Genomic DNA, 22,732 nt, shown 5'->3' on the forward strand with positions numbered 1-22,732 from the left:
GTGACAAAAAGCCTTAACAACAGACTCAGTGAGGCAGAAGAAAGAATATCTGAGTTGGAAGACAAATCTGAAAATTTTACAGTCAGACCAAAAAAAAAGAAGAAGAAGAAGAAGAAGAAGAAGAAGAAGAAATTAGGAAACTAAAAAAACAGTGTTAGAGATTTACAAGATGACCCAAAATACTGGTCTTAGGAAGGAGTTCCTGAAGGTGTGGAAACAGAGAATGGATTAGAAGGCCTTTTTAGTGAAATAATTGCAGAAAACTTCCTTAATTTGGAGAAAGAGACATCCAAGTACAGGAAGCACATAGAATTCCTAATATACATGACTAGAAAAGATCTTCACCACAACACATTGTAGTCAAACTCTCCACAGTAAAACAAAGATTCTAAAATGTGCATGAGAGAAGTGTTAGACTACTTTCAGAAGATCTCTAATTAGAATCACAGCTGACTTCTTATGAGAAACCCTACAGGCTAGGGGAGAATGGTGAGGTATACTCCAAATTCTCAGAGAAAAAAATTGTCAATCCAGAATACCATACCCTGCAAAGCTCTCATTTATGAATGAAGTTGAATGAAGACCTTCCACAACAAACAGAAATTGAAAGAATTTGTCACTGCTAGGCCAGCCTTACAAAAAATGCTTAAGGATGTGCTACACACATAAACACAGAAACATGGTCATCACTATGAAAGAAGATGAAGGCAGGAAATCTCCCAGTAAAAGTACAAAGGAAATCGAAAGTAAACAATAGGAATATTTATGGAAAAATGGCAAGGCAAAGTTGTTACTTATCAGTAGTCACCTTGAATATAAATGGTCTCAAATCTCCAGTTAAAAGATACAAACTGGTTGAATGGAAAACAAAACAAAACCCATCTATTTGCTGCCTTCAAGAAACACATCTCACCAATGAAGATGCATGCAGACTGAAAGTGAAAGGATGTAAAAAGATATTACATGCTAACAAAAACCAAAAAAGAGCTGATATAGCCATCCTAATATCAGAAAAAATAGACTTTAATACAAAAACTGTTAAAAGAGACAAAGGGCACTATGCAGTGATTAAGGGATCAATTCAACAGGAAGATGTGACTATAATAAATGTATACACACCTAATTACAGGGCAGCTGGCTACTTAAAAGAAATGTTAATGGATCTAAGGGGAGACAAAGACTCCCATACAATAGTAATAAGGGACTTCACTTTCAGCAATGGACAGATCAACCAGACAGAAAATCAGCAAGGAAACAACAGTTAACTATAGACCAAATGGACCTAACAAATATCTATAAAACTTTTTATCCTACAGTTGTAGAATACACATTCTTCTCCCCAGTGCATGGAACTTTCTCTAGGATACACTACAGGCCAGGCCATAAAGAAGTTTCAGCAAATCCAAAAAATTGAAATCATACCATGCATCTTCTCTGACCATAATGCAATTAAGTTTGAAATCAACAACTCAAGAATTTCTAGAACATATGCATGGAGATTGAACAACATGCTCCTGAGTGAACAGTGGGTCATATAAGAAAGCAAAAAAGAAATTAAAAAATTGCTGAGGAACAGTTTTTTTTTTCATACTACTTGTTGAACTCTTTACTTAGTATAGTTAATCTTCTGTGCAGTTAATTGAAAATAGACCTTGGCCGGCGCCGCAGCTCAATAGGCTAATCCTCCGCCTGTGACACCAGCACACCGGGTTCTAGTCCCAGTTGAGGCACCGGATTCTGTCCCGGTTGCTCCTCTTCCAGTTCAGCTCTTTGCTATGGCCCAGGAGTGCAGTGGAGGATGACCCAAGACCTTGGGCCCTGCACCCGCATGGGAGACCAGGAGGAGGCACCTGGCTCCTGGCTTCGGATCAGCGCAGTGCGCTGCCGCAGTGGCCACTGGGGGGTGAGCCAATGGAAAAGGAAGACCTTTTTCTGTCTCTTTCACTGTCCAGTCTGCCTGTCAAAAGAAAGAAAGGAAGGAAGGAAGGAAGGAAGGAAGGAAGGAAGGAAGGAAGGAAGGAAGGAAGGAAGGAAGGAAGAAAACAGACCTTAATAAAAAATAAGAATGTGAATAGGCGAGGGAGGAGGAAGAAGGGTGGGAGTGGGGGTGGGAAGGTGGGTACAGTGGGAAGAATCACCATCACTATGTTCCTAAAGTTGTATTTATGAAATGCATTAAGTTTGTATACCTTAAATAAAATGTTTTTGGGGAAAAAAACCTAAATTGAATTGAATTTATGCAAAAAAAAAAACAAAAAACAGTAGAGCAGCCAGGACTGGAATTGGCACCACAGTGCCAGCTCTGGTGTACGACTTTTTGTACAGCATCATAAGGGCTTAGTTTTTATTGGAAGATGGATGGCCAGTCCTTGGTGGATTTGAACAAAGCAGTGACATGATCTCAAGTCTCTGTAACATGTTCACTCTAGCTGATGTGTCATAAATACAGTAAGTGGGGCAAGGGAAGAAGCACGGAGACCAATTAGGAGGCTTCCACAATAATCAGGGTGAGGGGTAACGGTGACAGTGAGTAGAAATGCTTGGCCCATTTTTCTTCCTTGGTCCATTTTTTATGTGGAACTGGTAGAACTTTGGTAACAGATTGAATGTAGGGTGGGAGGAAAAGAGATTTCTGGCATCCCAACTGGGAGAATGGAGTTGTCCTTGTGGGGAGCAACTGGGAGCAACTCGGACTAGACTAAGTTACTGGAATTAAGACTTATTCTATGCATCTGCTCTCCCACAATATGGCGCTGAGAAGGGAGAAACAGCTTCTACACAGCTGCCTCCAGTTCAACCAATAAACTGTAGGACCTGCTCCTGATTGGAGGAGAGCAGCGTACTCGGCGTGTGGGTAGCAGAGTTGGGATTGGTGGAAGAGGACTATAAAGGAGGAGAGAGACAACATGCACCAGGAACATCTAAGGGGAACATCTATCTGAAGGAACACCTGTGCAGCCCCCGAGAGAGCCGGCCGGCGGTGTGCCGCTCCCCTGCGGAAGTGGGGAAAGTGGCCAGGGGGAACTGCCCTTCCACGGAGGTGGAAGGGTCGGTAGCCAACCCGGGAAGAACCAGCAGCAAACCCGGGGAGGGCCGAGCAGACGAAAGAACAACGCAGGGTCCTGTGTCGTTCCTCCACGAAGAGGGGGAGCGACAGTCCTTACTCAGATGGGGCGACTGTGGGAAGAGGCAGTTTGGGCAGGGGCAGTCAGGAGCTCAGTCCTGACACTAAGTTTGAGAAGATCATTAGAAAGCCAAGATTTCCCAATTTATCACCTAGTAGATGGTTTGCTCTCAAATTTGATTATGTTAGTTGTCTTTCAAATTATATAAAATCATAAAATGAGTTATAAAAGCAAAAATTTTTAAAATTTTTAAAAGATTTTATTTATTCATTTGAGAGGTACAGATAGAGAGAAAGGTGTTCCATTTTCTAGTTCACTCTCCAAATTGCTGCAATTGCTGGAGCTGAGACAATCCAAAGCCAGGAGCCTCTTCCGAGTCTCCCATGAGGGCGCAGGGGCCCAAGCACTCAGACCATCTTCCACTGCTTTCCCTTGCCATAGCAGAGTTGGATCAGAGGAGCAGCTGGGACATGAACTGGCACCCATATGGGATGCCAGTGCCACAAGTGGAGTCTTAGCCAATATGCTGCAGCACCCGCCCCCAAAATTTTAATTTTTATAAAAGCTAAGATAAGTGCTTTGGAAAGATTTGGTAAAGGGGCCGGAGCCGTGGCATAGCGGGTAAAGCCACCGCCTGCAGAGCTGGCATCCCATATGGGCTCCAGTTCAAGACCCAGCTGCTCCATTTCCAATCCAGCTCTATGTTGTGGCCTGGAAAGCAGTAGAAGATGCCCCAAATCCTTGGGCCCCTGTACCTGTCTGGGATACCTGGAAGGGTCTCGGCTGCTCCTCTTCTGATCCAGTTCTCTGCTATGGCCTAGGAAAGCAGTAGAAGATGGCCCAAGTCCTTGGGCCCCTGCTTCCATGTGGGAAACCAGGAGGATGCCCTGGATTCGGCCTGGCCTAGCCCCAGCTGTTGTAGACATTTGGGGAGTGAACCAGTGGATGGAAGAAATCTCTCTCCATCTCTTTGTAACACTTTTAAATAAATACATAAATCTCAAAAAACAAAAACCACAAAGGATGAGGAGGAGGGCAGTGCTGTGGTGCAGTGGGTTATGCTCCCACTTGTGACCCATGCATCCCTCCTGGCTGTTCCGCTTCTGATGCAGCTCCCTGCTAATGCACTTGGGAAGGCAGAAGATGACCTCTGCTATCTACATGAGAAACTGGGATGGAGTTCCTGGCTCCTGGCTTCAGCCTGACCCAGCTCTGACTGATACAGCCATCTGGAGAGTGAACCAGTGGATGGAAGCATTATTTCTCACTCTTGCTCTCTTGCTCTGTCACTCTGCCTTTCAAATAAATAAAATCTTTTTACAAAGGGGAGGGGACATTTTGGCCCAGTGGTTAAACTGCTGCTTGGGAAGCCTGCATCCCTTATCAGAGTGCAGGTTCAAGCCTGGCTCAATCCTAACTGTTGTGCACATTTAGGGAGTGAAGCAGCAGATGGAAGATCTCTTTCTCTGCCTCTCACCGTCACTCTGCCTTTCAGATAGATGGAAATAGCAAGCATTTTAAAAAAATTAAGGGAAACTTGAAATCGCAGATGATGATTTAGGGCTGTGGTTTATGTAACAAAACTCTGCCTCTCAATGTTACTCTGCCATTCAGGTAGATGGAAATAAGGAAGCATTTAAAAAAAAATTAAGAGAAACTTGAAATTGCAGATGATGATTTAGGGCTGTGGTTTATGTAACAAAAGGCATTTTGAAATATGAAATCAACCTACACTCCAACTAAAGGCCTTGATACTGTATCAAAAGTTTGGCCAAGGAGTGTATACTTACTCATTTATAATGAAAACATTGACATTATGTATGTATAACTTATGACTTTCTTCTGCAGTATCCACCCACCAATAAGACCCTAGTAATCCCACTCCCAGGTATTCATGACCTGTGCAGTCCTCTCCACATGTGTCATGGTTGATCTTTATGACCAACAGAACATGGTATCACTTCCAAGTCTACATTATCAATGATACTATATCTTGCCTTGCTACCTCTTTGATTACTCACTCTGAGGGAAGCCAGCCACCAGGTCTTAAAGACATTCAGGCAGTCCTGTTGAGAAGTCTAGTTGGCAAGGGTCATTACTGCTCATGGCCCGCGGGATTGAGCCTTCCTGACTAGACAGGTGAGTGTACAAATCTTGGAAGATAATCTTCCAGCCTTAGTCCATTGTGCTTTGTGATAACAGAATACCTGACATGGGTAATCAATAAAGAAACAGGCTTACTCATCAGTTCACGATAGAGGGTAGAGACAGGATGGTGACAGTGTTCTGATTGCATCACAACACTGCAGAGAAGCACGCAAAAGTATGTGTGCAGGAGCCAGGAAGCGAGAGTGGGAAGAAGCCAGGCTTGTTTATAATGACTCGCTCCTATGAGACAGCATTCATTCATTCGTCAGTCCCCACGACCTAGTTACCATTCACCAGGTCCCACCTTTTGAGGGTACCACCACTCCAATATTGCCACACTGGGGACCAAGCTTCTAGAAGAGGAGCCTTTGGGGGACAAACCACATTCAAATCCTAGAGCAGTCTAATCATGCCTTCAGATCAGTGTGGAGAGACCCTAAGTCAGAACTACCAGACCAAGCCAGTCCCAGATTCTCAATCCTCAGAAACTGTATGAAATAATGTTTTATTGTTTCAAGATGCTATAGTTTGAGATAATTTGTTATGGACCAATAAAGAATATACTTCTTTTAATCTGCATTTTAATTATCCATCTTCTACCACATTAAGCACTTGGTCTGGAACTATTTTCCCATGCAGAGTATTATTAAATAAGAACTAGCAAAGTTCCAGAACTTGCATATTTCAAGTGCTTTCAGATGTCAAAGTGCTTCCTATATTCCATACTATGGTGTTCTTTCGAACATAGAAAGTAATAAAAGTTCTGTAATTTCCTATATATAAATGTGCTTTGTGAAAGGCTGTGACACACATACAAGACAGTTAAAAGCAAATGTTGAGGTGACATGATGTACCAGTTGCTTTGCTGTGGCTTTAAAGCAAAGAATAAAGAGTGCTACAGAAGGAAAGTTTGCTCTTTTTCTTTTCTGTACTGAAATCCATTCCTTCCCTGCCCAGATGATGAAGGTTACTGTAGGCTTTTTACTGTTTAGATGTAGAAAAGGCCAATGAAAGAACCACAGCAGACAAAAGCGCTTATGCAGTCTGATCAAAGATGTCAGCAGTGTAGAGAGGGAAACAGACCAAGGGGGAAGAAGTGGCAGGATGAAGTAACAGAGAACATGAGGTATAAGAAGAAACACTGCAGAAAAAAAAAACAGAAGTCAAAAGTGGCATTAAGAACAGTAAGGGGGGGGGGGGCAGCGCTGTGGCACAGCTGGTTAAAGCCCTGGCCTGAAGCACCGGCATTCCAGATGGGTGCCAGTTCTAGTCCCGGTTGTTCCTCTTCATATCCAGCTCTCTGCTATGGCCTGGGAAAGCAGTGGAAGATGGCCCAAGCCCTTGGGCCCCTGCACCCACATGGGAGACCCAGAAGAAGCTCCTGGCTCTTGACTTTGGATCAGTGCAGCTCCGGCCATTGCAGCCATTTGGGGAGTGAACCAGCAGATGAAAGGAAAGGCCTCTCTCCCTCTCTCTCTGTCTCCACCTATTTCTGTAACTCTTTCAAATAAATAAAAATAAATCTTAAAAAAAAAAAAAAGAACAGTAAGGAAGACAGTGGATAAGCAAAATGAGTTTATAGATTTCCAGCAAGCCCCACAACTAATGTAACAATCGGAGATGAAGTGCTTGTAGGGAAGCATTTTAGACACACACAAGGATCCAGAAAGAAATGTTTTAAGCACAAAACATTAAATCCAGATGGTGGGATCACAGAATATGCATGAGACAACACACAGTATGGCAGATAATGACAAAGGAAACAGAAAATAACAATGAGATTGAAATCCTGATTTAATTTCCCATTCTACACCAACCCTATAATCTTGGCTAGGGAAAGATCCAACTCATGTTTGTATCATTTGCTTAATTTGACAACTAAAGTATAATTATATATTTATCTATGAGTATATTATACATATTCAATTATTCTATTATCTATTAAAAATGTCAAATTAAGTATACTGTTTTTATATCCAGGTGAACCCTTCTTGCCACATGATGACCATGGTGGTCTAGGGGCCAACCCTCTCTCTCCTTGACCAAATGTATCTAAACCCTTGCCAAGAAGTGATGAGAAAGGAGCCATTCAGGGCTAAATGGGGATGGAGGCATCCACATCAACAGCTCATGAAATTCAGCTTTCTAGTCATTAAAATAAATGTGCTTTGACTTTGTCCATCACAAAACTACTTTAGCCCCATGTTAGTACATAATGATAACAGATACATTTGCAAGTGAGTCCAATGTGTCACTAGTTCTCCATGCCTAAATGTGTGATCTTATGGAGATGCAAAGCCCTCATAGAGTATGACCTTGAAAATACATGTAATCAGTGTTTAAAACATTCCAACCATCACCAAAATGTACCATCACTTTTTTATTTGGCAGTAATAGTAATACATCCATGTTACAGTGCTTATTTTGGCTAAAGAGCCAGTGCCACTTTTTGTTTTTTTGCTACTATAGTATTTTACACAAATTAATGAGTACAGTCCTTATTTTTAGGAAATATATATATTAATATCAGTCAAGTAAAGCTAAAACATAGTTGTTATAAAACTAAACAAAAAAGTAACATAATTAACATAATCATTACAAGCAAGGTAAGGATGTCCTTATTTCCACTGATCAGATTATATATATTATATATGTTTCTTAATTTGACTGATCCAAGCATAAGATAAAGGATATGAATTAAGTCTTATAATCACTTTGAAATTTATATCCTAATAATTTTTGAGTGTAGGTTCACATTAAAATAAAAGCAAATGAGTTATAAGTACAATTTAAAATTTTGGATTATGAAAGGTCAGAGAAGTACATTATAAGTTACTTTGGCATTCCTCTGTCCTAGGTTTAAAGGAAAGATAAATTGGGAATTCTTGTGTAATACACATAGCCACTATTTGGGGAATTATTTTAGTAGGAAATATCACATCCTAAGGCAAGAAAACATTTATAAATACTTTCTAAAACGTCAGTTAACTAAAGAAATTAATAAAATCAAAGTAAAAGAATAATAATAGCAAACAATTACTACTTTATAAGAATGAGATAAAAAGTTCTTTATAGCTTACTCTAGCAATGTGTAAAACTTGGCTTCTTTTTACAAAGATAAATCCACTTTGACATTTAATAAACATATACTTGACCTTCAGGAAGAAATGACAACTTTTAGTTAAACAAACATACAGAAAGCAAAAATAGAAAAAATAAAAAATATCAAATACAAATCACCTGAAGATTTATCTTTTGTCTTCCAGAAAAGAGAAGGGAAAAAGCCGTTTCTCAGGACTAATTCAGGACCCTGTTATAGCTTACCTAAGGAAGCATGTGGCAGGGCTCTCGGAGGCCATGGTAATCCTCCACCAACACCACCATGAGCAAGTGGTCAACAGGGTTCCACTCTAAAAGGCCTTGACTTGTTTAATCAATCAAAAAATTGCTTTTGCTGTTCAACCCAATTTTAAGGCAAATGGAAACTGGTACATATGTCTGAAGTACCTTCTGCAGTCAGAAATGTTCTTTCTAGGAAGATGTTTCCTTTAAAAAGGTCAAGTTTCTTACGTTACAATAGAGAGGTTTTCCCTACACTTATTACCCTGAAATTCTATTTGGTCACTCTTATCTCTTTTATCAAAGGCCACAAAGAAAGCATTTTCTTAAATTAGTAGCTAATGAACTGACCTGAAAGTAATCAAACTCAAGCCCTGAATCTGACAAACCAACCTACTGAATATGGGCAATTTTTTTTAATGAATTGTAAGAGAAAAAAAAAACACCTTCTCAAAAGCCACTCAGCTCACCAGATGAAAGAGTTACCTCATGTACTAGCAGCATTATAAATAGTGCAATTCTTAAAAATTATTTCAAACATTGTCTTTCTCAAATAAAAATGGGTTTACTCTTTTATGAAATCACAGCTTAAACTGTCATTTAGCCTTCTATGGGGTAAATCAATATAAGCACTAACTGTCTTGCCTTACATGGTATGTGTGTGTACCATTCACAGCCAATGATACCTAACAAGGTGAAACATTTAATATTTAACATAAGAAGTAAAATGCTATGCAATGGAAGTTTGTGTTTTGGTCCTTCTAATCATTCTCTTCCATTAGTAATAAGATATGTGGGGGCAGGCATTTGGCCTAGTGGTCAAGTTGTCCTAGATGTCAGTTGGGATACTCGCATTCCATACTGAGGTGCCTGGGTTTGGGTCTTAGCTGTTATCGACTCCCCATTTCCTGCTAATGTGTACCCTGGGGTGCAGCAGGTCACAGCTGCTGTGGTTGGGTCCCTGCCACCCATAGACGAGACCTGCAATGAATTCCTAACTCCTGGCCTCAGCCTGGCTCACTTTCAGTGGTTTCAGGCATTTAAGGAGTGAACCAGTAAATGGGAATTCTGTTTGTCTATCTGTATCTGTCTGTCACTCTGCCTCTCAAATTTAAAAAAAAAAAAATGGAATTATGAATAGGTCATTGTATTTTTTCCTTTTTTTCCCCTGTCAGAACATGAGAATCAGCACACAGTCTCTGTCCAGCCATCAGTAAGTTCACTACCTATGATGAGTGGGTCACTGTTAAATTAAGAATCTATGGAAGAAAAGTCAAGGCGTTATAGACTCAAAAATGAGTTTAGCAGTCTTTCGTATGCTTAACACTGTAACCTACATGGTACAAACAGAAGAGCATAAAAATTCTGATTTTTACATTGTGTAGTTAATTTACATGATTGTGGCACATATATAAATTTAAAATCTTAAAAAAAGTTATGCTTTTCACTTTCAGTTTTTATTCATTCATCAGAAACTAGGCACTTTAATCTGAAAATGCATTTTTGAAAAAATACATTTTAGGTTCTTCTCTGGAACTTTACTCCTAAAATGAATACAGCCCACTTTAGAAGCCAAAGGAACAAATGTAATCTGTTGGGATGCCCATGCTGAGTGAGCTGCTTCAAACAGTGGTATACGATTTCAGGACAAAACACACCAACTCCCAAGCGCCTCTCTGGCCCGGAGGAAGACCCTTCTGCACAAGAGTCACCATTCTGTTCCCATGTGGAGCACAAAGGACATGAAATACACTGTCACATCATTAAAAAGACTCTGTTCCATATCAAGGGAGGAAAAAAATCTTTAACACCCTGCAAAAATTCGAAGTACAACTTTTTAAAAGTATGGGCATATAATACGACATATTTCATGTAGAGTTCTCAGTGGGAATAACTAAAAGTCAGTTTTACAGAAAGAGAAATTATTTTACTGTATCAAGTATAATGCTTTCAGATTTGGGGAGATAGTCTCAAAATTCCACTTAAAAATGGTAAATTTGGGGGGCCAGTGCCATGGCTCACTTGGTTAATCCTTTGCCTGCAACGCTGGCATCCTATATGGGCGCCTATATGGGTGCCGGTTGCTCCTCTTCCAGTCTAGCTCTCTGCTGTGGCCCAGGAGAGCAGTGGAGGATGGCCCAAGTGCTTGAGCCCTGCACCCCATGGGAGACCAGGAGGAGGCCCCTGGCTCCTGGCTTTGGATCGGCGCAGCATCGGCTGTAGCGGACATTTGGGGAATGAACCAGCGGAGGGAAGACCTTTCTCTCTGCCTCTCTCTCTCTCACTGTCTGTAACTCTACCTGTCAAATAAATAAATAAATAAAATGGTAAAATTTCTTTTTGGGGGGGCAGGCATTTGGTCTAGCAGTTAAGCCACAGGTTGGGACAGCCACATCCCTTATTGGAGTTTGAGTCCTAGTGTTGTTCCCAATTCCAGGTTCCTGCTGCTGCATATTTTGGGAGGCAGTAGGTAATGGCTCAAGTAGTTAGATCCCACCCATATGTGGAATCTGGATTGAGTGCCTAGCTCTTGGCTTCAGCTGGTACAGCCCTGACTAGTGTGGGCAACTGGGGAGTGAACAAGCCGACTGGAGTTTTGTCTGTCTGACTCTTTGCCTCTCAAATAAACCTTTTTTAAAAAGGCAAGTTTTTAATTGTCTTTCTTTATAAATGTTATCTTTTTAATCAGTATTCATCCAAGAGAAAAATGCCCTAATTTATAAAAAGAAACTTCTTTGTAGGTGGGCATTTAGCTAGCAGTTAAGAAGCCTGTGTCACACGGACTGCCTAGGTTTGATTCCCCGCACCAGCTCCTGATTACAGATTCACTCCAGTGCAGACTGCAGGAGGCAGTGTGATGGCTCAAGTTACTGGGTACATGACACATACATGGGAGAACTGGATTGTGTTCCCAACTCCCAGCTTCAGCCCTGGCTGTCTCCACCATTGCAGGCATCTGGAGAGTGAATCAGAGGATGGGCGCTCTCTCTGTCTCTGCACTCTGCCTCTCAAATAAAATAAATATTTTTTTTTTTCAAAAAGGAACAGACTTCTTCAGTTCCTGTTATAACGTAAAGGGCTAACAGTAACATATTTGGAAACCAAAATTAATGTAATACAAAGTTATCAGTTGTATACTGCTCACTGTCAATTCATCTAATGGATTATAGCAGTAGTCAGTGATTACAATTTCAAAGACTTAAGCAAATGCACAAGCAATATTTTAAGAGGTACTTATTAAATACTACTACTTCCTAACCTTGATTAAACAGATGAATAACTTCACAGTTAAAAACACATTTTCAGGCAAAGTTAAGTATGTTGACACTAGGAGTAATATATTCTTGCACATGTGAATCATAAAGATCTTGACTAAAAATGTATGCTTTCAAGGAGCAAAGCATAAAACCTGAGCATTTGAGAATGCTACTGGACATTTCAGACAGCTTCAAGATGACAAGTCCACTCCCAAGAACTGGCTTCAATTTAAGCAATATTCCTACAAAATACACAATATTTCATGACTTAAATGACTATCTAAAGACAGAAAAAACAGCTTTGATTATACTACGCAGGGATTCAGAGACAGAACTTCTGTGTGAGTCCAGTATTCCTTACTAGCTTTTTTTACTCCCTGAGTCCACATCTACCAAATAATTAAGCTACCTTAAAGTATTTTATAGCACACTCAAATTGGACGAGTACTTATTGTACTTTAGCTTCCAGCAGCCCGCTAGACAAAACATGACCATGACTACTTATGCAACTACTTGTGTGCCGCAGGGCATCTGCTCCAAGGTAGGCCAGTAACAGTTCAGTGCGGCGAATGAGTAACTGCATGAGGTCTTCAGCCAGAGTCTCTATGCTTGAATAGCGCACCTTCTCAAAGTCAAAAATGTCTTTGAGAAAGAAGAGAACTTGATTCTGGAAAATGAACACAAAACAAATTCGCACCTATTAGATTACAATTTTACTAAATCGGAAGAGTTACTAATATGGTTATAAGCACTGACTCAGGAGTCCAGTTCTAGTTTCATATCTCATTGGCAAATGAACCTTGAACAAGTGACTTGACATTTTTTGGGGTCTCACTTTCTTTTTCTGCAAAACAAGAGATAATAGCATCCATCCTATTTACTACTCAGGGCTGATGTAATGATCCAACAAGGTAATCTGGGAAGTGCCTGTGAACCCTAAGCACTGTAGAAATGTGAGAGGCTATTTGTTAGCCCTTCCCTGCCAATGTTACTTCTGAACACAGGTACTACTTTGAGGCAAAAAAAATAAACTATTTCCAGTAATTCTAAGTTACAATCTTTAAACGCACATTTTTCTGAAGCAAACCAAACCAAACAAAACCCCAACTATTTCACATGCAAAAAATAAAAATGATTTAATCTCAAATCCATTTAAAATCTTGAAGGATATTTCATTTCAGTAAGTTAATACTTATGTTGAAACTCATTTTAAGCAAGTTGTGTAGCACTGATCACTAAATCTAAGCTGTTATGTCACGATGGAGAAAAAAGTAATCCCACAGGGTAAAAAACCAGAGTATCTAATTTCCACCTTCTGTAATCCACATGTTAAGAAGTACTAAGAATGTGCACTTCAGAGTCACTTGTTTTATATCTGGAAGGCTCATTAGCAATCAGCAAGCCTCTTCATTCTATACATGGAGGAAAGGAGCACCGAAGAATGATTCCCCCAGGTCAGACAACTCATTAATGACAGACTTAATTCCCAGACCCGTATCTTTGCCACTAAAGCACATAGCTTAGTTTGGGAGGTCAAGTAAACCAGTCCAAATTAATGAGTTCTTAATGACATGACAGTGAAATGAACACTTCCCAAATCATTTATACAAACATTCCATTAGTAACACATAAGCACAATAATTTAAAAAATGAACAATACAGTGAAGCAACCAACCTTTCATATTCATCCCTGATATGTTCATTTGCTCATTGAAACTTAACCCAAATCCAAGACTATTTAAGACTTTCCTTGGCATTTTGCCAGCCAGAAAATTTTGCAATCAGCTGTAACTTGGTAACTTGGCAAACATAGACTCCTGACACTGGGATACATTTTAAACTGCCAAGTTGTTTCTCATAATATGGATTTTATCAATTATATTTCTTTGAGCCAGAACTTATTTCTATATTACCATATGTGCAATAAAGTTGGACATTGTTTATAAATTTTAAAAGTGCCCAGGCATAAAGAACAAATTGCCTACATCAATTTGATCATAACACAGCAAGACCAAGAAAGACTGTAACAGAAGGAATTGATAAGGTGAATGGACTTGCTGAATCTATTCCAAAATAAAGCACAAGTCTATAAACAAACTGGTCTGCTCTAATAACACTGGTATTATACAATGCCACTAATGTAACACTGGCATTTAAACACTGAATTTTAGGTGACTTCTAAAATTTTACTTTTAAATAATATTTTCTTCTACAAAAACAAAGAAGAATAAAATCTTATCTGCTTTTTGACTAAAAAAAAGAGAGATGATTCAATGACAAACATACCTTGAAGAAGCAGCATAAATCATACAGAGAATTTCTAGGGCCCAAAAAGCCCCAGGCTAGCACAGGGCTGATGTGCTCACAAATGGCATAAAAATGGGCAAAAAATCCATCTGGGATCTGTTGGAAGTTAAAGAAATACAAGTTATTTTTACCTTATTGCATTTGCTTTCTATAGCTGAGAAATAAATTGCTATCTGCTACATAGCCAGTTGTTTTTGAGGGCAGATTGAAGGTCAATCATGAGCCAAGCTATTAGAAAAGTGAAGACAAGTAACTTTCGAGTCACACAATGTTTTAGGTAGATTTCACATCCTCATCAATAGTTTGATGTGCAAAGAGAAATTATTTCTCAAAAGGCATTTTTACCTCATAAAAATACAGGTTGGGTCAAAACACTTGGGACCCAAACTGTTCCAGATTTTAAATTTTCTCAGATTTTACAATGTTTATATATGCATAATAAGATATCTTGGGGATGGGACACAAGTCTATGTATGGAATTTCAGAAGCCTGAAGATAACTTTTTATAGCATTTTTAATGCACCTGTGTTTTGACTGTGACCCAGCAGGTGAATTCGGGATGGAATTTTTCACTAGCGGCATCATGTTGGTGCTCACAAAGTTTCAGATTTTGGAGTATTTTGGCTTTGGGATTTTCAGATTTGATGTCAAACCTCTACTTCATAAAAGAGCAATCATATCACTGTTGCAACCAAGCAATAACAAGCAAGTTGCAGTGTTCTATTAGCCATATTAACACTACCACAGTTTCAGTTTGTTTGTTTGAAGATTTATTTATTTTTTGAAAGAGACAGAGATAGAGATAGAGATAGAGATAGAGATAGAGATAGAGAGAGATCCTCCATCCATTGGTACAACGGTCAGAGATGGGCCAGGCCAAAGCCAGGAGCCAGGAACTTCTTCCAGGTCACTCTCATGGGTACAGGGGCCCAAGCAGTTGGGTCATCTTCTGCTGTTTTCCCAGGTTCATTAGCAGGGAGCTGGATGGGAAGTGGAGCAGCCAGGACTCAAAACGGCAACCATATGGGATGCTGATGCTAAAGGCAGAGGCTTAACCTTCTATGTCACAGCGTCAGCCCCAGTTTCAGTTTTTTAAAAAAACTGGCATTGCAGGTAAAGCCACTGCCTGCAGTGCTGGCATCCCATATGGGCACCAGTTTGAGTCCTGGCTGCTTCACTTCTGACCCAGCTCTCCACTATGGCCTGGGAAAGTAGTAGAAGATGGCCCAAGTCTTTGAGCCCTTGCACCCATGTGAGAAGACACGGAGGAAGCTCCTAGCTCCTGGCTTCAGATCAGCTCAACTCTAGCCCTTGCAGCAAATTGGGGAGTGAACCAGTGGATGGAAGATCTCTCTCTCTCTCTCTCTCTCTGCCTCTCCTTCTCTCTGTGTGTAACTCTGATTTTTAAATAAATAAATAAATAAATCTTAAAAAAATCTTATTCAATTTCTTCATTGTTTAATTAAAAAAGAGTAAAATGAATTTAAAATGATGAAATGCTATTCTTTTATAATCATATAGTTATATGATTTTATAATCAATTAGTTAAGGAACCTGATATTACTTGCATATTTACCTTTTCTTATAAAACATTAGTACATGTAGTTGTAAACACTCCAAGTTTATTAATACCTTTCTGAATTTCCCTTGTTAAATAACATCCTGTGGGATCTGTCATACAGAATGAACTGAAGATAACCAGGTCTGAAGGATCTGTTTCTTGGAAGGGTTATTTTCTATTTCACAGTCTCCAAGATAATTTTCTAAACCTTAACTTAAAAATCATAAGATAGCAGCAATTATCATTTAATGAGTATCCATTATATTCCAGACAATGTTTTCAGTTCTATTTAATTTACTAAAAAATTTCTGCAAAAGTAGGTCATGTCAACATCATTTTTACAAGCAGTACTCGAGTGGCTAAGTACCCTGTCCTAAATCACACTTAGCTAGTTGGTGAAGGCCAGAAAATGGTCAGCCATGTTCTGAAGTTATTTTAGTCCAAGAGATGTTCTACATATGTTAAAGTTCTAAATTCCTTACCAGCCTCTTAAGTGTTTCAGGAGTTTGGAGAAGTGAGGAGTTAGTGTGGGCTAGAGCAACATCCTTCAACAAGGAATGGTGTGAGCTGGGCTCAACAGTGAGTAGGACTTATTTATGTACAGAGGGATTCGGTTTACAGGTATAGAAAAAATAGTTCCCTAAGAGGTGACAGATAGAGGTGCCTGTGCATACACAAAGAAGATTAGATTGAAGCATAACATTTGTTCCAAGAAGTAAGAACTAGACATATTAGTATTATTCTTCTTATTATTATGGAAATTGTCACTCATATAGCTTTTTTTATGTTTACTGTTAATTTAAGTTAAATTAGGCTTGTTCATAGTGTCTCATTTCACCCATATAGCAGAAAAAACAGTCAGTTGACACTCACTAACTTGCCATGATCATGCCATCTAGTTTGATATTCAAAACCAAATTGGGGCTGGCATTGTGGCATAGCAGGTAAAGCGGCTGCCTGCAGTACTGGCATCCCATTGGGTGCCGAGTCCCAGCTGCTCCACTTCCTTTCCAGCTCTCTTCGTTGGCCTGGGAAATCAGAAGAAGTTGGCCCAATTTCTTGGGCCCCTGCATCCAAGTGGGAGAACTGGAAGAAGCTCCTGGCTGGCTCCTGGCTTCAGATCGGCACTGCTCTGACCGTTGCGGCATCTGGGGAGTGAACCATCGGATGGAAGACTTCTTTCTCTCTCTGCCTCTATTTTTAACTCTGCCATTCAAATAAATAAATAAATCTTTTTTAAAAAGCCCCTTTATAAAAATCTCTCTCTCTATATATATATACAGATTATATATATAGGCGGAGTATATATATATATATATATGTGTGTGTGTGTGTGTGTGTGCGTGCAGATATTTATAGATGGGAAGAGTGATGTGTACACGCACACACACACACACAGATCTTAGTTCATTCTTCAAATGCCTGCAACAGCTAGGGCTGGCCTATGCTGAATCCAGGAGCCAGGATCTCCGTCTAAGTTTTCCACATGGGTAACAGTGACTCAAGTACTTGGGTCACTACCCGCTGCCTGCCAGGTGCATTAGAGGGGAACTGGACCAGAATCACAGCAGCCAGAATGTGAACCAGCACTCTGATATGGCATGCCAGTGTCTCAAGGGGCAGTTTAATCCACTGTACCATAACACAGGCTCCCCAAGCCCTCTTACAAGTCTGTTTCCTAGCCTTTTTTTTTTTTTTTTTTTTTTTTTTTTTTGACAGATAGAGTTAGACAGTGAAAGAGAGAGAAAGAGAGAAAGGTCTTCCTTCTGTTGGTTCACTCCCCAAAAGGCCGCCACGGCCGGAGCTGCACCAATCCGAAGCCAGGAGCCAGGTGCTTCTTCCTGGTCTCTCACATGGGTGCAGGGGCCCAAGTACTTGGGCCATCCTCCACTGCACTCCCAGGCCACAGCAGAGAGCTGGACTGGAACAGGAGCAACCAGGACTAGAACCCAGCGCCCATATGGGATGCTGGCGCCGCAGGCAGAGGATTAACCAAGTGAGCCATGGGGTCGGCCCCTGTTTCCTAGTCTTAAACCAAAGGTTCTCATATGTAGAGTTTATAATCATCACTGAAACATAAGGTCCCTGGAATAATTTTAAACAAGAATTATTCAAGTACAGGGTCTCTGGAATTCTTTCTAACAGCACCTTTTGATGATGCTGTGAAGATCATTTTTTGGAAGCAGTGGGCTTGGCAATACTGTCTCAAAGATGTAGCTATAAGATTGAGAAATATGGATATTATAAAATAGTCCTTGGGAAAATAATATAGTAATAGGCAACACTGACATAAGGCACTAGGCCAAGCAGTTCTAAGCACGTTATGGTCAATCTTTCAAAAAATCCTATGAGGTAGATGCTATTACTATCTTCATGTTTAGAGATGAGGAAGCTGGGAAACAGGTTAAACAACTTGCCAAAGCTCACAGGGCCAATAAATTGCAACTGAAGCCAGACAGTCTCATTGCCACAATCTGTGCCCTCTGCCACCAGCAGAGTATGGTGAGCGCAAAGCCTGGTGGGCGAGATGGGCTAGAAGGTATGGGACATGGCAGCAGGAGACAAAATTTACAGAGTTTGTTCGCTCTGAACTGAATAAAGCAGACGTTAGAATCAAATGATTATTTCTCAACTGGATTACATGAAATGTCAGCCACAATATTAAACAATTTTTAAAAATAATATCATTAAGTAAACAAAAAACAAGTCTGTTGAAGCTGTTTTTACTCCTAAACCCTCCCCTACTTCCTTGAAATGCCATGCATGCCTCAATATCTGCTATGGTCAGCTATACAGAATATTAACGAAGAGAGAGAAGATATTAAAAAAAAAAAAAAAAAACCAACCCAGTACCACGAAGTCATTCATCTAGCTTGAGGGACAGTCCCTTTATTAACAGCCAAATGAATTGACACAGATGTTTCATTATTCACAAAGAAGCTGCTACAGTTTGAATATGGGAAACCCCCACCAAAACTCAGTTATAGCTTCTCTCCAAAGTAGCAGTGTTGAGAGGTCGGGCCTCATGGGAAGAGTCTGGGTAATGAGGACAGAGCACTCATGATAGACAAATGCTTTTTCCCCTTGAGTTCCTGCTCTCCGGGGGTGGAGATGTGGCCAATGATCTTGGACCTTTCGCCTGCAGACCATGAGCTGAATAAGCTACTTTCCTTTAAAATTTACCCAATTTCAGGTATTTGTTATAGCAACAGGAGCCCCAGGCATAATGAACTTTACCTTCATTTGTTGCCTTTTCTGCTTTAGCACTGACCAACAACTTGAAGTCACAGCCTAAACAGAAGTAGAAGAGAAAAGCAAGATTTAATTTTAGTTACATACACATTTCCATATAGAAAAGAATGATTTTATTAGAAATTCAAAGCTTATGGGTCTAAAAAGTTTAGCATATTAACTAGAACCAATCCAGGTTCCTTACACTGTTTGTAAATATTAATGAAAAGGTATTTCACTTCTATAAATTTTAAAATTAAATATGAAGAAACTAAGAGAGAAAGGCTGAACTCTGGTACCAAGAAACTTGGCAAGTACAATCCTCAATACTGTACCTCTTAAATTCTATATATGTAAGCAAAAATTAGAAATATGTATATATAGATCCATATATACAAATAAAGGTTCCATGTGCAATAATGTAGACAAAGTAATATTTTTCCTTTAAGAATTGCTGAATATTTGTGAGTAGAACTGTTGTACTCAATTAAAGAACTTAGAAGTACAACCATGACAGGACAAAAGCAAAATTTCTCCAGCAGATCCTAAAGAAATCTGATTCTATTCTGGCATTTCCCAAGTCTAATGAGGGTCATGTAACTTGCATCAGTTACAGAAATGAAGAACATGTTTTTTTTTATGGTTAAAATATACTTTGAGATAAAACTGGATTTATTTAAAATTCTTCAAAATTTAATATCAGTAAGTTCCAAAATAACTGTGAAATTGGCAACTGGAATTTTTAAAAGGCATTCAACTTCATCATGAAACATGATAGCCACTCCACCTAACTTCTAGGTTCATACTTAAAAACCAACAATAACCAATGTCAACAGAGATGTATATGAAAACAGAAACTAAAAACACTAAAAGTTAAGAATATGGTTATACTTGTTTTATTTTTGCAGCTTAATTTTTGATAGTATTTGAGAGTATGAATTTCTGTAGTTCTCTCTTTTTTTAATGTATATTTAATTGTTTTCATCTACTTGAAAGGTGGAGAAATGAGATGGAGAGAAGAGAGCAAGACCTCTTTTATCCACTGGTTCTCTCCCCAGATGCCTGCAATAGCCTGGACTGGGCCAGTCTGAAGCCAGGAGCCAGGAGTCCTATCCAGATCTCCCACATGGGTGGCAGGGGCCCAAGTACTTGAGCCATCATCTGCTGCCTCCCAGGATACATCAGCAGGAATCTGGCTCAGAAACAGAATGGCCAGGACTCAATCTGGCATGCCAGTATGAGATGCAGGTGTCCCAGGCAGCAGCTTAACCCTCTGCACCACAACACCACCCAACTTTCCCCTTAAAAATATACATTGTTAGGGGGCTGGTGCTATGGCTCAGCAGGTTGAAGCCCCAGTCTGCAGCACCGGCATTCCATATGGGCGCTGGTTCAAGTCCCAGCTGCTCTACTTCCAATCCAGCTTCCTGCTAATGTGCCTGAGAAAGCAATGAAAGATGGCTCAAGTTCTTGGGCCTCTGCACCCATGTGGGATACCTGGAAGAAGCTTCTGGCTCCTGGCTTTGGATCACTTAAGCTCCGGCCATTGTGGCCATTTGGGGAGTGAACCAGTAGATGGAAGATCTCTCTCTGTCTCTACCTCTCTCTTTCAAATAAATAAAATAAATTTTTTTTAAAAAAATTTATATTGTTGGGGCTGGATTTGTGGCATAGTGGGTTAAGCTGCTGCCTGTGGTGCCAGCATCCCATATGGGTGCTGGTTCGAGTCCCAGATGTTCCACTTCTGATCCAGCTCCCTGCTAATGTGCCAGGGAAAGCAGCAGAAGATGGCCCATGTGCTTGGGCCTCTGAAGCCACGTGGAAGACTCAGAAGAAGCTCCTGGCTCCTAGCTCTTGGCTTTGGACTGGCCCAGTTAGAGCCATTGTGGCCATTTGGGGAGTGAACCAGTAGATGGAAGATTGATCTCTCTCTGTCTCTCCTTACCCCCTGTAACTTTGCCTTTCAAATAAATAAATAAATCTTTAAAAAATAAGTAAGTAAATTAAAGATATATAGATATAGATACAATTGGTGCAGAGGTTAAGATGCTGCTTGAGATGCCCACATCCCAGATCAGAGTGCCTAGTTTGAGTACTGCCTCTTCTGCTTCTGATTCAGCTTCAGGCTCGTGTGCACAGCAGGAGGCAACAGGATATGGTTCAAGGACTCCCACAGGAGAGACCAGATTGTTTTGGGCTCCTGGCTTTGGCTTGGCCCAGTCCTGGTGTGGTGGGCACTGATGAGTCAAACAGCAGGTGGCAGATCTTTAGCTATCCCTGGGTCTCACTTTCTCTATCAATAAAATGAAAATAAATGCTGGTAAAAGCTTAAAAATACATATAGTCACTTTTTGATTCTTACTATAATTACTACATTTCTGTTCAGGAATTCAGCCATTTCAGTTACAGACAACTTTTTGAACAGAATTTCTTTAGAGACATGAAGAGACATCAGGCGTTCCAGGTCACAGCTGGGACTGGTTTGTGGAAGAGCCAAAAGGAGACTCAGCTGAAAGTGTTATGCAGGACACATATCTGTTCCTGACGTCCAATGGTGAGCTGTTTCCACACCTGCTATCCCACAGGCATAATATATATGAAAATTGATTTAGTTGAAGTCAGAGGGGGGCGGGGGGGGGGGGAGTGCACTCCCACCCACTGGTTTACTCCTTATATGCCCACCACAGCCAGGGCTGAGCTAGGCTGAAGCAGGAAGCTGGGAATTCAACGCAGGCAGTGGGGGAGCCTCAACCATTTGAGCCGTTATCTGCTGCCTTCCAAGGTGTGCAGTAGCAGGAAGCTGGACTCAGAAGCACTCCAAAATGAGACAACAGGTTTCACCAGCTGCGTCTTAACTACTAGGTCAAACGCCTGCCCCATAAATGTAAATCTTACTAATTTTTCTAGTTCTGACCATTTTTCATCAAATTTAAATGGCTGAGAAAGGTAAATCGCCACTTACCGTTTCTTTGAAGGAAGAGTTTAGCCAGCGATTATTCACTACATTCTGTATGGATGTGGGTGGGTTTTCTAAATCCTCAAAGGAATCCATTAATATAAAATCCAGAACAACATCATAAAAATTCAGATTTTTCACCTGCATTAAATTGTGAATTAAGACAGAAACTATTATTACAAAGAGCTGAAACAAAATTTGAGTTAAGGCAGGGTTTTCTGAGTTCAATAGATCATCTTTCTAACCAAAAAAAAAAAAAAAAAGGAAGAGAAAAATATGAAAATGACCTGAAATTACAATTTACATGGCAGCTCCCTATTAATCCCTCTCTCATCTCTAATCTAGGAGTGCTTTGTTCAAGCTTCTATCCTAGCACCCACATTGCTCAGTCAGCTTTGTTAGTTACTGGTAGACCCAGCTATCTTCCCCATCAGAACATCAGCCTCTTGCTATTTCATTCATTCATACACATTGTGTTGTACCATGTGCTGTACCAAATGCTCAGACTTTTACAGTAAGCAAATGAGATGCCTAGAATCTAGTGAGGGAAACAGACAGCAACACAATATTCCCACGAATATCCAATTAGAAACTGGGATAAGGATAATAAAGGAAAAAGTACATGGTGCTTTGGCAGCCTAAGTTGAAGATTCTAATTTTTTAAGCCAGATGTCAGAGGATGCTTCTGTCAGGGAAGAAGGCATCCCAGGTCGAGGAAGTAAGTGTTAGAAGGAACACAATGGCACAGATTTGAAAGAAATCGCTGGAAGCACACTGTAGTTCTCTATAGCAGAAACCACAGGAGTGC

General features: G+C 40.2%; 1 protein-coding gene and 1 non-coding gene across 9 annotated transcripts in view; both read right to left on the minus strand.

Annotated features, from left to right (window-relative positions):
• Positions 1 to 7,640: 7,640 nt before the first annotated feature.
• The window catches only part of MIGA1 (mitoguardin 1), a 107,721-nt gene continuing 92,629 nt past the window's right edge, over positions 7,641 to 22,732 (minus strand). For all 8 annotated transcript variants that reach the window (XM_008265037.5, XM_017346160.4, XM_089300453.1 and 5 more), the window contains 4 exons: positions 21,931 to 22,065; positions 18,975 to 19,028; positions 14,156 to 14,272; positions 7,641 to 12,536 (listed from right to left, as the gene is read on the minus strand). In XM_008265037.5, the coding sequence (XP_008263259.1) occupies positions 12,318 to 12,536; positions 14,156 to 14,272; positions 18,975 to 19,028; positions 21,931 to 22,065 (525 nt within the window). In that variant the 3' untranslated portion in view covers positions 7,641 to 12,317. The remainder of the gene's footprint in view (positions 12,537 to 14,155; positions 14,273 to 18,974; positions 19,029 to 21,930; positions 22,066 to 22,732) is intronic.
• Positions 9,780 to 9,843, minus strand: LOC127493830 (small nucleolar RNA SNORD43). The gene has a single exon (XR_007924368.3). It is a non-coding gene; the product is annotated as a small nucleolar RNA SNORD43 (small nucleolar RNA).

This window comes from Oryctolagus cuniculus, chromosome 7 (assembly GCF_051225735.1).
Source record: "Oryctolagus cuniculus isolate XC-2025 breed Fujian yellow rabbit chromosome 7, ASM5122573v1, whole genome shotgun sequence".
In the NCBI taxonomy this organism is placed as follows: domain Eukaryota; kingdom Metazoa; phylum Chordata; class Mammalia; order Lagomorpha; family Leporidae; genus Oryctolagus; species Oryctolagus cuniculus.